Below are 16764 nucleotides of genomic sequence, written 5' to 3' on the forward strand. Positions count from 1 at the left end.
GCAGGATGCACACACAGACTTAGGGATGCTTTGGAGCCTCTGCATTAGAGGGACTGAGCACAGACTTACCTGAATTCCCTGGTCTGTCATGTATCCCATGTGTAACTTGGGGCAAGGCACACAAGGCCATGTTTGGAAAATGCTGCTAGAACTACAGGTTGGTTTTTGGTTGCTGTTGAAAATCCCAGTTGGGTTCTGCTTGCAGTTTTCTAGGAATTTAAGACCAAGCAAATCAAGCTCTTAGGCTGTCAGTGCTTCTGTTTCCCATCTGTAAAGTTAAAAGAATAGCTTTTCCCTTATCTAACTTAAGTGTTACAAGGTAAAAATATGAGTGATCGTGGGTTATTCGCATGCTGGAATAATAGGAGCCATGCTTGTAGATCAGATAGGTGGAATAGAGCAGGATCTTTCATGCTGTTAAATATGGCAGGACCAGAAGCACTGCCAGCAGTGCTGTGTAGTGGGCCCTGGGAGAGTCACTCAGGGTGTTTGTGGTCTGCACAGGAATATCCCTAGGGAAGATATGCTGGCAGGTGGGGACCCTTGGGTGCCTTAATAAATGGCACTGTGAAGTCAGGAAACTGAATCTGCATGCTTTAAGAAATGGATTCATAAAGAGGCCAGATTGTGGCATAATGAAAAAATATCTTATAGAAGGATGCCCACCCTTCACTGGGCAATCAATAAAGGATATTTGTGGGAATAATAAAGAATGAAGAAGTAATTCTGTTAAGGAAAAGAAATTGTGTTGTGAGATTAGAATAGAAGTATAACCAAAAGGTAGATGCTGTTGTCTTCTGATTTACTGCACAGAAATCTGGATAGCTGTTTTGTATTGATAGTAGGATGCTGAACTTTATTTTTTGGCCTTAATCACCTGTTATAAAGGTTTCAAAGGGCTATACTCCTATTGTATAGCCAAGATCAGTATCCACTGACTCTGCTGACTTATGTTACATGACTGCTGGATAACGTTAAAGATTTGCAATTGAAACTTGGCAATTTTGTTGATGAAAGGCACGAAGGAGTATGATGCAGCTCTCTCTCTCCCAGTTATAAACTGAAGGAGATTCAGTAGTCAAGTGTAAACACTTTTGCCATTCTAGTTGGCAAATACAACTTGGTATATACACAGCAAACACATTTGCTGAATATGAAGAAGTTCCCTTTTTTAAGACACATCCTTCGAAGTTAGTCTGTGTTTTTAACACTGAAATACTGAAATAGTTAAAATAAAAGCCCTCTGAGGGCTTGCTTTGCAAGCAATAGCTCCCTTCAAGGTTATGGAGGCCTTTCAAGGTTCATTCTTTAAAATACATTTTGACTTGGCAGGATCACGATCATTACCGTTATTTTTGTTGGAGAAGTACTTGAAGGTCCTGCAGTGTTGGTTACTGTACAGCATATTCTGATACCCTGCCCAAAATACTGTACTGTATAAATACATGAGATGTGAAAGGGTGAGGGAAGAAAACAGTATCCTGATGGTATGTCTGCCTGCAGTGAAGCAATGGCCAAATTTGTACTTGGAACTTCATTAGGGTAAGGATATCAGAGCAGAGAGTGTGCGTAAGTGCTGCTTGTACTCACAAGGCAGAGGGCAGAGTTCAGCAGGACCCCCTTCTCCCAGATGTGACGGGACAGAAGCCAGCTGTCCGTATCATTCTAACTGACAAGAGTTGTAACAGTGAAAGCACTTTGGCTTTAGAGGCTTCTGCCAACTCAGCTACGCCTACTGGGGCTTGCACCTTGTCCAAGATAGCTATTGGCAGCAGCAGCCTGTGCCCTAGTCGTGGCACTTAAAACGACCTGGTCTGAGACACCTTTTGGGTGACCCTGTGTGCAGTTTCCCATTAGTAAGATGTTGCAGACTGGGCTTCGAGCTCCATAAACTCTACTTCTCGCTACTTCTGTTGTGATTTCAATCATACTCTAGAAATCCTGAGCAGCACATAGCAAAAACCTGTGGGATACTCTTTGAGCTTTTAAAATAACAGGTTTTTGAATTGGGCACCCTGAAGCAGAAACCAGGTCATGAAGTTTCATCTTCTGATGTTCATGTTGAAAGTAGAATGCCCTTTTTCAGACTAAAAGCAAACCTAAAGACCTGAGAGGTTTTTTTGGCTTTCAGCCCAAATACCACTTTTTTTAAGGCTGAGACTGTCTTGTAGAGATGAACTATGACTTGATTATTACTGGCAAAATTGTAACAAAGAATTAAAATAGAATAACTTACATTTAATGTCATGCATTAAGGCAGCTGTATGCAGCAAGCAAGACACAAATAATAAAAAAGAAACCCTCAAATGTGGAAAACATACTTCATTAAGTATTTCTGAAAATCTTGATAATAGTATCTCAATTGGAGTTATTGTGGCAGCCTGTGTTTTAATCCAGGTATGTTGTGTTCTCTCGAAATAAGAAGCGTTCCCTCCTGAACCTCGATGTATACCCAGCTCTATGAGGAAAGACTTTTGATGGTGGCGACTTTTCATTCTGCATTGATTAACATTTGCACATGGTTTTCCATGAGCCTTTTGCTATGTCTTCCTGCCCTCAGCCCGCTCTACCTCCATGCCACCAACCCCTGGGTAGAACAGTGAGCCAGCACAGCAAGTGCCGATACGTGAAATAGTAGCACGACTTCTTTACTTTGTATTGTTTTCTTTGCAAGGAAGAAAATTAGAGTCTTTGCAAAAGAGAAGACTTAATTTTCCTCTTTATGTTGTCTGTGATCCCCACCTGTTATATATAGGGTAAAAATATCTGGGACTTATAACCCAGCAACAGTATGCAGCCAGCGTCATATGTGACCGGGTCAAACACACACTCACTGAAGGGTCATGGCCAGGTTACTAAGTCAAGGCTGGCAAGTCTCCACCATAATGTTTTCTTTCTCTCTCACTCTTTTTTTTTTTCTTCTCTCCTTGTCTGTCTTCCAAACTACAATTTTAAACCAAAACCCAAACTCTGAGAACAATGCAAACTATTTAAGCATGACAAATTCAAAGAAGTTTTTTATTAAAAAAGAAAAAAAAAAAAAAGAAGTGGATGGGAGAGCTGAGTCAATGATATTTTGGATTTAATTTTATAGTATAGTTTTATGTGGCACATGAAAGAGAGAAATTTGTATTGAAACAATTGAAACCCACTTTTCCAGTTCCTGGCTCTTTCCTGGAAGATGATTAAAAGCAGACTTTTTTTCCAGACGAGACATAAAAATTAAATGATCTACAGTATATAGTTATTTTTTCAAATGTTTGGAGGCTTATAAATAACTTCTACAATCAAATGCACACATATAAGCAGCAGAGAATCTGGTTCTAATTACTTGTACTTTAGTTGAACTTTGGCGTTTCCTTTGACTTTCTGCCTAATGTATGTGAGCTGCGTGCCTTGCACTCCTGCAGTGAATTCACACACACACACACACACACACACACACATACACACAAAAAGCAAAAAATCCAGACTCTGGTTGGTGCCAACAAAAATGAGGGTTAACAGAATGTTTTGACCAAATGCAACACTTTGCTATTCACCCTAATTAGCTGAAATTGCTGCTTCCCACCAGGGACCCTGAGCTCAGTATTTGAAATTCCCTTGAGGCTATCCAGGAAATGCCATTTGCTTTACAACTTCTTATTCTTTTAAGACTCAACTGCCCAAAGTATGCATTAACATGCAAGCTTAATCTAAGTTTCTAGCAAAACTCAAGGCATTTCCTAGTGCCTGCCTGCTTCTAGATGGTCACAAAGTAAAATACCTCCTCCGTCTGTCAACACGGTTTAGCTGGCAGTAAATTAGCTCTCACAAAGCATGCTGTGCTTTTAAAGATCTTATCTGCTGCTTTATCTAACCTCTAGAAATATTTCAGACATCTTAGGAATTGTGAAGTGACCGATTGTTTAAGTCCCTGTGTGCTTAAGCTGCATTCAGTTGTTGGGTGACAACACTGAGGCTGTTTTCTCAGGTGAGTAGGGACCCTGAAGTGTCACATCCTGCAGGACAAGACAGCAGGGCATGGAAAGAAGTTGCTGTTTTCTCCCCCTCTGCTTTTAAAATTCTTCCTAAAATCCTAAGACTCCTTTAAAAATACCTCTTCTGGAAATGTCAACTACCTGCCCCCATCCTTTCTTTTTTTCCCATGTTGCATGTGCAGGCATGCATAGAAGAAAGCGTGTTCTGCTGTCGTGTGACCCCTAGCCACCGTCATGATACAGAAATAATGCTTTATACCTGCTGAGCATGAATTGCTGCAGATGCCTGCACTGGGTTTCTGCACTTCCATGAAGGCAGTATATCTCTTTTCAAATAAAGAGTCAAAAAGTCTAAATCCAAGGAAGAATAGTAAGTCAGAAGCTGGATAAAGTGTTGAGCATGTGTAACCTGAGTACAAGACTTCTCCAGAAAACTGCACGTTTTGCCTGTTATCAGAAATTAATGTTCCCAAATCGGGTTTTCTTACAAAAATAAAAAAAAATCAAAAAAAATCTAAGTCTCATGATAGTTGTTCGGTTGATGCAAGTATTATATTGAATAGATTAAAGGCCTTTCAGTGGCACACATATATATGTGTGTTTTAAAGAGTGACCTCTGGTTTACAATGGCTCTTTCCTTTTCAAATCATCTAAAAAAGAATTGTCTAGCAGCAGCTTTAGCTCTTCAATTGTTGACTATGTTGTGTGTTTATTAACTGAACTGGTAGCTTAATCTCTATGGTTATCACAAGTTGCTGGAGCTTGGCCAGTGCCTGACGGACCCCTCTGCTACGTATGGACCATGGCTCAAACACTGCTACAAGCTGGTCCTTGTTTAGCATGAAATCAGGAAAAAAGCAGAAGTGTATCAGTATTACCTCTCGAAGATTGCTTTCCCCAAACTGAACTCACAAAAGGATTGCAGGAGTGCAGTTGTTTTATTGAATAACAACCTTGTTTTGCCTGGGGAGCCTAAAACCTGCCTTTCAGATGGACTGGCAGAGTTGAATGCACTAATACAAAACACATTGTCTTCTGGTATTAGAGTTTTAAAGCTAAAATTTTACCATTCCATAGGCTGATTGGAAGCTACTGTAATTCATGTACAAGCATGAAATAAGGCAAGGAATGTTTGAGGCCTCTCGATGAATTTAACTTTATTTTAAAAGTACTAATAGGTTATTGATTCAAGCAGGATGGCTGTGCAGAGATCAATAACAGAACTCTCTAGCTCTCTTTAATACCAAAAATTACTGTTGAAAAGAAATGATCGTTCTCATCTGTGTTTTCATTAAGAAAAAATTTCTTCAAAGTTTTTGTGCAATAGGAACCTGCAGGTTTGCCAAGGGTCAGTGTATTTAATGCTGAAAAACCTAAGTACAGGTCTAGAATTGTCTTAATGTGTCAGTTTATGGAGCTACGTTATTTTACTTTTCAGAGTTTTTTTCTTTTTTTTTTCAGAGCCTCCTTATTGTTAGATGTATAAATTGTTCCTGTTTGAACAATATTTTTTAGTTTGCTTAAAATACAGCCTCTAACATGTCACTTGAGCATTTCTTTTCTTCTCAAGGAATATCCATCTTTGAAGTTGCTGCTAGCTTAACCATAGTAAAAATGGCAGAAAGGGGCCCTTCTCTCACAAGTAATCAGAGGTTGCATCATGCTCCATGATGCCCTCTGTGAATTCTGCAGCACATGAGTTGACAATGAATCATGAGTTTAATACAAATGTATCATCTTTGTAATCTGAAAAAATTGTGGTCAGTAAATCTTGTCTAAGGTTTTTCCGTTGAGCAATGTTCTTTAGCACCTGCAGTAGTAGTCTTGAGATTTAGCTCTGCTGGTAGTGCCTAATATCTCTGGATAGATCTGAGTTCACAGATCCTGTCATTTCTGTATATCTGTTGAAAAGTTAGAGGGATTTATCTGAGAAGCAGCAGACGGCTAGGTGAAACATGAAAATGTATTGTACATCTACAGTAAATGTGAGGACTGATGACAGGGTATCACAGAAAACTAATGCAGATGTTTGGAAAGATGTAGTTCGCATGTCTTATCTTGCATTGTAAAGCTTTCATGTCCTTTCCTTGAAAGGGAAAAGTGGCTTTTCATCAGGTTCAAAACAAATTACCATCTAGAAATATTAAGGCAGTAAAGGAATGTGGGGTTGTAGTGTATAAGTAGCTCTTTCTCAGAGAGGTTTCCTGATGTTACAGGATGTTTTGCGGGGTTGTGCCAGATTAAAGAAAAAAAAAAAGACAAATCAGGCAATTTTCACTTCAGGTATTACACTTTGTCTCTTTACATATGTCCTGATGCATGCTGCTATCCTGCTGTGGCAGAATTGAACATTGGAAGTGTTACCTTTTGTAGAAGAAGGCGAGTGATAATATAAGACCTCTCCCAAGATTCGATACTGATTGGAAGGGTACATGTGACAGTTTCCTGATATCCAGCATGCACACATGGATCCCACACAATTCAGTAGACTAAAACTAGAAAATTTGTAATTCTGGAGTCTGGTACGAGGTGCAAGCTCTGTATCTGAAGAGAGCTGAAGCCTTTGTAGTGGTGAGTTGCTGGATCGTGAAAAATGGTTGGATACTTTAAGATATACTTTTGAGGCTATAGTATGTAGTCCTGTCATTACTTGCCTTACTTTAGTTCCCCTTAAATTTTGCTGGGAAAGACACATGAATGTTTATTATAGTTTGATAGTTGTAATACAGTAAATAATCAGTTATTTAAAATTCATTCATGAAACATTCAGTTATTTCTTTTTTCTTTTGTAGCAGTTGAAACCCAGAGCACCAGTTCTGAGGAACTTGTTCCGAGCCCTCCTTCACCACTTCCACCCCCTCGTGTTTACAAGCCCTGTTTTGTCTGTCAAGACAAGTCATCTGGATACCACTATGGTGTCAGTGCTTGTGAGGGATGTAAGGTGAGTACCATCATCTCCCTTTCCTTTTATAGGACAGCGCTTCATTTTAAAGAGAGGCAGTGCAATGCAGTTTGGTGTAACTTGATTGTCTCCAAAGACCCCTGTACCTTTCTTTCGTGAATTAATTCTGATCAATGAGTAAAGCCAAGTAAATTACCATCGTGCCTGGAATTACTTCTTCCAAAATACGTCCTTCAGGGACTTCCGTAAGTATTGACTAACATAAGAATGCGATCACAGATGCAGACATAATCAAAGAGTAAAGTGAAAACACTTTGAGACTCTTCACTGTCCATCATGTCAGAACTCACACAGCTGTTGGCTGTTCTCAGCCTTTTTCTGTGTGCTGCTCTGTGTATCTAGGGGGTAGAATTTGGGAACAGGATCTGATCATCTGGAAGTTTTTGGCATAGACTCTAACTATCTGACTAATCCCAAATCAAACTGGGAATTTGAGCATTAGCAGGTTGGTATTTACAAAATTTAATCTGGCAGACTACAGGGCTGGTACATCTGCTAGCTGCTTTCCAATGCTCCGATTGTCAGAAGATGACTTGACTGTCCATAGGATTTGATAATACAATACACTGTTCTAAAGTAAAGAATATCTAAAAAGATACACAGCAGAGAAGGAATGTCAGCTAAGCCATGTGTGTAAGGCAATAATTAGAGATGTGCATACAGTGAACAGTAAGCATGCAAGAAATAAGGTAGTGTTAAAGATGTTGAAGAAATATATTATAGGACAGATGCTCTCATATTTAACTTCATTAGTTATGGCACCGTATTGCAATGTTCTTTAACAGTTAAAATAAGACCTATGATTTCCATCCTTCAAATTAAAATAGTTGTGTCGTGTTTAGTACAGTAAAGATACTAATGTATGCCAAAATGTGACAGGTGCTATATCCATATAAATAATTAGGATAAATTAATAAAAGGTGTTTTTCTGGTTTATTTTTGTGAGATGTGATAATATTTTCAGATACTGAGCAGTTAGCCATTTTTACTTTATCATTTGAACCTGCAACTTCTTCCATGCTAATGGCCTTTTGTAGTGACATATCATAGTCCTGGGTTTGTGTCAGGCAAAAAATATGGGACTGGAGCCTGGTTTTCCCTGTTTCATAGCTGTAGATACTGAAGTAATGAAAGTAACTATTCAAGTTCACCTTGGTTTTAAAATGTCTTTCTGATATCGAGGTTTTCCTTGGGTATCATGTCTGGAATTTTTTTCTTTTAGATGCCACAAAACCATCAAAATGTGTCTTTTAGGAAGAGCTATGGTAAGAATGTGCTGTAGCTAATTTCATTAAATAGGATCTCTCATCATACTCAGATGCTAACACACAGATGGTGGTGTCATTTGCTCACCCACAAATTCCCTCTAAGCGCAGACATAATTGCAGACTGTGGCAGAAAGGTCACATGTCCCTAAGACTTCGTTATATTTGAAAAATATGCAAAAATAAGCTGTAGGTCTTTTATTGGCATACTGCAAAGCATTTTCATGTGTGATGAAAGCAAGACTGCACTTGTCAAAATACATGAAGAAACCCATCTTGTAATGTGCTAGCCATCATTCAACAGCAACAACAACAACGAAATCGTCTTCACTTGCTAATTTGCAAGATGGGGTAATTCAGTACTTAGCAATAACTGCTGTTAAAAGAAAAAGAAATTAAAAATTAGCTACATAGAAAACCTGTCAGCCTAGGGGAAATAACGAGATTTCAAAGCTGTAACTTGGCTGCTTGAGACTGGTAAGATTTGGGTTAGTTGATGCTAGCTCTTCAACAGGTAGAACTAGTATTTTATGAATCTTTTCTACTGATTGAATCAACTTCCTTTATGAGTGCTAGAAGCTGGCAAAGAATATGATGAGACTACTGAGTCAACCAGTGGCACCTTTGATGGACAGTCATGTACCACATCAGCATTAAAAGTTGTCTGAGCTTTCAGGTCAAGAGATGGATGATGGATGGATGACAGCAGACAGCAGTACATGGCCACATCACCAGAGACTGCCTCAGAAGCCCCTACTCTTGCAGTTCCTACTCCTTCTCTGAAGAATGTTACCCTTTTCACTTAAGCCCTTTTGGACTGTTGGTTTTATTTTTGTTTTCCTTTGTCTTTGCTCTGTCTTTGTTTTCAGACAAGCATTACTTGGTACTGTATGATAACAAAGCTGCCACCTTGTACTTATTTCTAGCCATCCAGGCTTCAGCCTGTGCTCAAGCTTACCTTCACCCTTGGTTCCCAATATCAGTTCATGATGCTTCTTTTTTTCTCCAGCCTTCTTAATGCAAAAATCTATTCAGTTGCTTTTCATCTTTCAATAAGTACTGTATATTGAGCACTGCTACTGGGGAAGCCTTTTCTCTTTCGGATCTCTGCCTTTCAGTTGGTTAACATAGGTTTATTAGAGAGCCTATATTTCACTAAAAGCTTCTGCTTGGTAGGGAGCTGGAGTTACATGCTGATTCTCTGGTGAATAAGCAAGCAATAATAAAGAAGAATTCATGTTACAGATTTTAATCTAGTTAGGGAACACAAATGGATTTCTCCTTTACCTCAACACCCATCTCCATGCAATTTCATAGGATTTTATTTTCCTCAAGATTTGGAGTTTTACTGAAGCTGACCGTCAGGTTCAAAAGCTGTTGGGATGGGGAGAGGCAACCTCGCTTACAGACTCCTGGGATGCACAAAGCTCATTTTATAAGAAGCTAGACTAAAATGTCAACCAAATCTGTTAATTCTTTTTATTTTCTTTTTAATTTATTGCCTCTGACCTTGTTGCCATTTTCTTTTTCCTCACTTCTGTTTCCAGTGTTACTCTCTTCACATGATTTTACATCTCTATTCTGTGACATTTAGCCTTAAACTCACTTCTTTTTCCTTCTGCATTGCATCTCTGCTATGAGGTCCTTTCCTCAAGTCTTTTCCTTTTTCCTTTCTGACTCATTACCTTTCCCTTCAAACTCATGACAGTCTTGTTTCTCAAGGGAAACACAAATGAAAAACTCTGCTCGTATCATAGTTATCTAATTAGGGTCCCATTCCTCTTGTATTTTTGTGCTGGTTTTCCCTTGGTTTTCTTCTCATTCTTTCTCTCTGTTTTCTTCTCCTTTGCCTTTCTTCTTTGAGCTCCAGTGGAGCTGCTGTCACAGTCATTAGCAGTCTCCATCTAGTGCAAAGGTACAGCTTACTGTCCTCCAGGTTTTGGGTTGATCATAGTTTGGGTTGGAAGGGACCTTCAAATGTCATCTAGTTCAACCCCCCTGCAATGAGCAGGGACATCTTCAACTAGATCAGATTGCCCAGAACCACATGCAGCCTGGCCTTGAATGTCTCCAGGCATGGTGCATCCACCACCTCCCTGGGCAACCTGTGCCAGTATTTTACCACCCTCATTGTAAAGAATTTTTTCCTCATATCCATCCTGAATCTCCTGTAATTTAGTCTAATACCACCACCCCTTGTCCTGTCACAGCAGGCGCTGATAAAAGTCTTTCCCCATCTTTCTTATAGGCCCCTTTTTAAGAACTGAAAGGCTGCAGTAAGGTCTTCCCAGAGTCTTAGCTTCTCCAAGCTGAACAGTCTCAGCTCTCCCAGCCATTTATCGTAGGAGGGGTGCTCTAGCAGACTTGCTTTTTCCTGGCTCTCAGGGCTTTTTAGATTCTCCTCCTGCTTTGCTTAGATTTACTCAATGTCTCCTTAAATGGCTCTTTATCCACTTGCTTATGCTGTTCCCTGAGGTTCAGTTTGTTTCTTTGCTTTTTTGTCTCAAAAGCATCAGCTACTGACCTGTTTTATGGTAGACTGATGGGGAAGGTTATAGCAATATTCTGCTTATTATTAATGGATACCCTCCCAGCCAGGAGACCCTGGAGAGCTGTGGATGGTGATTATGTCCTTCTGATGTTCAGCTTGGGAACCACTGCACTGGAAATTTTATCTTCCCCCAGTTGCCACCAACCCAGGGATGACTTCCAAAGTTACCCCATCTCTGACTTCTCACCTGCCATCTTTCCCTGGTGTGCCCTCACTGTTACCTTGGGCACAGAGTTCGTGAAGACAGAACTTTCCATTCTCTCTTAGTGACATCGTCAACTGTAAACTCACGGCATGCAGTTTTTTCAGACTTTGTGCCACAATGACATAATTTCATAGAATCATAGAATGGTTTGGGTTAGAAAGGACCTTAAGATCATCCAGTTCCAACCCCTCTGCCATGGGCAGGAACACCTCACGCTAAACCATGCCACCCAAGGCTCTGTCCAACCTGGCCTTGAACCCTGCCAGGGATAGAGCAGTTACCACTTCTGGTCTGCAGCGTTGCAATTCACACAATTCGTTGTCCTTTTTCCTCCAGAATCTGCCTTTGTCTGCTTTCATTGACAAGTCATTGCTGTGTTTGCCTTGCATGGTGATTACATTGGTCCTTACTTCATCTTTTTCCACTCACTGTCATCCTTGGACCTTATTCTTTCTGGTACCTGGGAACAACCTCCTAGCCTCCTTTGCCAAACACTTTTTCTGTATTCTAAGTGCCCTTTTTTTAAGTGATCCTTCTCTCTTATTCATTACCAGTCTTCAGTACTGTGCCTACTAGAAAGTCTCTTTGTGGCTTGTTTTGATATACTAGTCTTAAAGTTTTTAGGGACAGGAGTATTTCATCATGTACACTTACAAACCACAATGGAAGTTTGGGAGCTGTATAAATAGTTTCAAGCTATCTTGTTTGCTAATTCTAGTATGCTCATGCTGAAAATTTTGTGATTATAGATTAAAGTACCTGACTTCTTGCCTTCCAAATTTGAAATATAGGAGCTTTCAGAAGGCTGAGAAAAGGCTGAGCTTTTTCTCAATTTTTTCTCATTTTTTTCTAAATTTTTTCTCATTTTTTTTCTCAATTTTTTCTCGATTTTGTCAGCCAGATTCAGCAGACAGGTTGTGGGTTGTTTTTTTTTTTTTGGGGGGGGGTGTTTTAAACTGGTTTTAAAAAGGAAAATCATGGCTTTGCGTTTATTTCTGAGTGTATGCTGCAAAAGACTCATGTGCCTCATAGCCAGTCAGTGGCTTTGTGTGTGTGTTAGAATCTCAAAACCAAGCTGATCCTCACAGTGCACTTGTATTTTGTAAGAGTAATTCCAAAGCCAGTCCATCTTTTCATATGTAAAATACCATACATTGACTGTATTCAACTTATTTGCAACTTTCCATTTTGTAGACTGTGACATTTCAGAGGCATGTTTTGGAATGTACTTGTGTGTTTCATGACCTCAGTTTAAGATCTTTTTTGGGGGGCTCTGTGGGTGTTGCTGGATAGCACTCAAATTCCATACAAAATGAGCAACTTGGGTTTATACAGCTGGTACAAGTGGCTCTGAGATTGGCTGTCACTGAAAGCTCAGCTCTTTGGTCCTGACTCGACTCTTCATTGTAGCCAGGTTTGCAGAAAGGAGACTGAGGGTTGTGGGCTGGATTCCCCACACAGCGCCATCATTGTGTATCCGAGGAGGAGAAGCTGGTGTTCTGACAGCTTCAGCTGTCTCTGAAAGCCTTGTCTCTTGTTCTAGATGTTTAAAAGATGGCATTCCTCTGCTGGCAATCCTGCCCGGATTCCTGACTTGAATTCAGTGGGCTCAAAGATGCCTAAGTGATTTCAGAAGAGAAAAGCACACAACACATAAGAGGATAAGATAGGTTTATGGTTCAGCAGTTTTGTCTGAATGATCAAGGTGCCTCTCTGCCTGTTATTGATGCTAACAGGCAAAAATGTAGGTAAATCTACTTCAGTGCTAAGTGATCCCAGGTTGGCTTTTATCATAAAATAAGAGTAGCTTTCCTTCCATCAGAGTTTTCATATAAAATCACATCAAATATGGGGTCATTATATTAGAGGGGTAGCCATATTTAATGTATTTTCATAGGTCTTCAGCTGTGAAAATACGTCTATTTGTTTGACACCTTCCTGTCTCAAATATTTTTTCTTTCTTTTTTGTTATTGTAAAGACTTTAAGCAGTATGGAAAATCGGCATTGATATAAACCCTGAAATTCAGATCTGTAATTCTGTTGGACTGACTCACATAAAAGAAAAAAAAGATAAGATACACATGGGAGAAGAAGAAAAAGATAAATAAAGGAGAAAAAGAGAAAAAATTAAATGGGTTTGTCCAAATTTGCTGATCCATATGGATATTCAGCTTGGGAGAAAAGTTGCCATGAGGTTGGTGATGTCACAAAGAGAAAAAATGGGAAGTTCTGTCTTCATGAACTCTGTGCCCAAGGTAACTGTGAGGCAAGCAGGAGGACACACCAGGGAAAGACAGCAGGGGAGAAGTCAAAGATGGGGCAGCTTTAGAAGTCATCCATGGGTTGGTGGCAATTGAGGGAAGATAAATCTGTTTTTACAGCTTTATCTTACTTGCTTACAGATGCAGTGGATGGCAGTCCCACCACTCAACTTTGGGCCCAAAATTAGTTGCCTAAGTTTGAAGACTGGGCTCTACACAGTCAGTGGAGAGGAAGGAGCTCTTCTGATGGCTGATTCAGAACATGTAAATTTAGGTCCACACTGGGTCACCCTTCAGAGGAACGTGTCCATATGAGCCATTGGGTTAGGTGCCTAAAGCACAACTGTGTTAATATTCACCATCATATCTCACATGGTTATGCCCATCAAGACAGAGCGTGTTGGGGTTCCCCTGTTGCAGGCCATGAATTCATGATCAGCATTGGATTTACAAAACGTTACTGACAGAGAGTGGTACTGGGTATTATTTAGTTGAAGTTTGCTGGCAAGGATATTATGCTTTGGTCTGCAAGAAATGTTGATGAGCGGTCTAAACTATTTTAGGGATTCTCATAGCGAAGTTCCCTTTATGGATCAGTGTTCTTCAGGACAGATGCCTTTTTGGTTTAATAATGCCTCTTACATCATATGATGACAGATTTGCATTTTCTGAGGCATTTCTGGGATTGTAGAAAGATCTTAAGCAGCAGCTCTTTTTGATAACACCACTCCTGCACATTAGCTTCTAGCTATAATGTAATTATATTTCAGCCTGCATTTATGCCCCTTTAATGGGAATTAAGGATCCAGACATAAAATTTTCTCAGTTACTTAACTAAATAAAGTTAAGTTACTAAATAAATAAAGCAAATTTCGTAAACCCGACTAATTCCATATATTTGTTTGGCTTTGTTTTCCTGGTATGTTTTGATCACCTGCAACTGAAACAAAAGAAATGTGAAGTCAAAAATATGTGCACAGCATAAGTTATATCAGGGAAAGAAATAATACTGTTTGCAGCAATGCAATTGTAAAAGCTTCTATTGGTTCAAAGAAAAATACAGATCAGCTTGAATGATCAAACTGTATTTGTCTCAATTTAAGCTGTATTAGTAAGTGACAGTGCCAGCAGTAGAGATGCATGCTGTCGTTCTTGCACAGCTATGAAAAATTCCTCAAATCATGGAAAATTGCTCCTAGTTTCAGCTAAATCAACAGTCGTTTCTTAGAAAGTGAAAAATGAATTTTTAGATACATTTGTGCATCCTATTAATATCATCTAATCTTAAACTGTAGGTGCTTTGCAGTGTAAGAATGTTCAGCACCATTCATTTGCAGGAAGCAAAACCTGGAATTTTTATGTATTTTGTACTGTCAGAGGAGACCTGATTGTTTTAATGCTGGTTTTGATATTTTAGTTTGTGAAATAACAAAGCTGGGAGGAGCAGGTGTCCTGTGAAAAGCTGGTATCTGTTTCAGTAAGTTCTTAATTAACTTTTCTCTTTCTTTGGAAGATAAAACTGTTTCCAGACACTGAATTTATTTTGAGTTTTTGAAGGATGGGGACGCATATATTTATTGGAAGCCCACCGAGAACAAGTAAACTTGCTGAAATAGATGGGATCAGGAACAAAAATGTTGTCTTGCCATATATTTTAAAATCTCTCTCTGGGTTGTGCGAATAACATGAGTGAAGAAAAGGATTAATCACTACCCATGACAGGTAACAAAAATAAAACTTGTGTTATGTGCTTGAATGCCGTATTTGATATCCAGTGCTTTGGGCCCAAGTTGTAGATTATACCTCTGCTGCTCCCCTCTGCTGAGCTTTGAGGGCAGAGATGGACAAAGAGCAGCAGCGTCTATAGGGGGGTATAGCAAAAACATCCACAGCTAATATTCCTCTTATCCTGCCTGTTGCCCTCTGTCATAAACCAGGGGTTCCTCTTAAGCTGTAAAAACGTTTTTTTTTTTACTAAATACTTTATTTTTTTCCTGGCAGTGATGCCAGTGCTACAGAAACACAGAGACTATCCCAGATTACTTTCTAACTGTGCTAACCACAGCACTTCAGTTATTTGTGAGCACAAGGGCTAATGTCCTGTGGAAACAGGACCTGGAAATGACTGTTATTTCGCATGAACTGTCAAATAACAGCATATAATTGATTGGCTAAAATCTTGCACTCCCTTCCTGTGCAGTATTCCCAATACAGCCAGTGAAGGCCTTCACGAAAAAGAACCATCAGACTCTGAAACTATGGTGCATCAGTGACCAGCCACATTCCGGGGCACTGCTTTGCTTTGCTGTGTACCTGAAAGGTTTCTGCTATACCAGCTAGTGCTGGTTAACTCCTGTGGATAGGTTGGATGCAGCCATCCTGTTTCAGAGGCTGAAAGAGTTAACTAAGGTAGATGTGGTACATCAGCCAGCCACAGTGCTCATGACTATTCCCAAGAGCATTTCGTAATATAGATGTAACTTCATGCCTGCTGACCTTTTATATGTTTTCAGGGTCTTTGGCAAACAACCGGACTGTAACAGCTAGCTTTTTCAGTATTATTATTATTAAACTAAAATTGCTGAGTCTTATTACTCTTCTGGTAGTATCCGACTCTCTCTGTACCTGAGAATACACACTGTAAAAAACCCCTTCAAATTTACATGTTTATATACCTGTTGTTATTGGAGATGAATCATGGTTTCTCACACCAACGTATGTGTGAGAAAGGTCCTTGCAGATGCGTTTGTCACGTTTCTATCCAACTTTCACCTGCTTATAGCTGTTGTAGCTTATTAGCAGAAGGCTGTGAGAGCTGAGGTTCACACCAGATCAGTAACATGTGCAAGGTTTGCAACAGCTTCAACAGAATTAAGTAAATTATATGTACATGTCAAAGTGCTGTCTGCAAATCACATCGTGACATGCCGACCAGAGATGCCAGAAGCAGGTGGACTGCGATTGAGTCTGGTACACTTGCCCACTGAGAAGTCCCCTGGTATGCATGCAGTGGATGTGGAGGGCGGTTTTGTTTTCCTCTAAGTAGGTTCTAATGGATTTTACATTTTCAATTTTCTTCACAAGAGAGGGGGGAAAGCCTTTTATTTTGTTCTCACTTTGTCAATCTATTTCATAGCTCTCTATTAGTTTAAGGACCACATGTGGCCTATAATTATAGATGTGGATTACAGGCTGTTGTATGCACACCCAGAAAGTTGTTACAGTGTAGGAAAAAATTCAGCTTTCCACCATCTTTAATACAGTATTGGAAGACCTTTAGAAGTATTTTTTGCAGGGACAATTCAGCAAATAAGGAAATATGGATATCTGAGCAAACATCTGAGATTTTATAGTAGCAGTAATAGCCTATCTTTTTTTTATATTATGCCATATTTATGCTTACTGAACAGCGTATAAAATTAGAGTGAACTAGCTTTCTAATTTCATTTTCTAATTCTGGAACTTCTTAAAAAGAAGCTGGTTAATGAGACATTGATGAAGAAGGCTATACAAGCAATTGAGCTGTTGAATTCAGATTT

General features: G+C 39.5%; 1 protein-coding gene across 12 annotated transcripts in view; it reads left to right on the forward strand.

Moving 5' to 3' along the window:
* Positions 1–16764, forward strand: part of RARB (retinoic acid receptor beta) — a 327327-nt gene that overhangs the window by 250669 nt on the left and 59894 nt on the right. For 10 of the 12 annotated variants that reach the window (XM_065666116.1, XM_065666114.1, XM_065666117.1 and 7 more), the window contains one exon: positions 6773–6921. In XM_065666116.1, the coding sequence (XP_065522188.1) occupies positions 6773–6921 (149 nt within the window). The remainder of the gene's footprint in view (positions 1–6772; positions 6922–16764) is intronic. The other 2 variants (XM_065666120.1, XM_065666122.1) reach the window with 1 other exon arrangement.

This window comes from Lathamus discolor, chromosome 2, assembly GCF_037157495.1.
Source record: "Lathamus discolor isolate bLatDis1 chromosome 2, bLatDis1.hap1, whole genome shotgun sequence".
Classification (NCBI taxonomy): domain Eukaryota; kingdom Metazoa; phylum Chordata; class Aves; order Psittaciformes; family Psittacidae; genus Lathamus; species Lathamus discolor.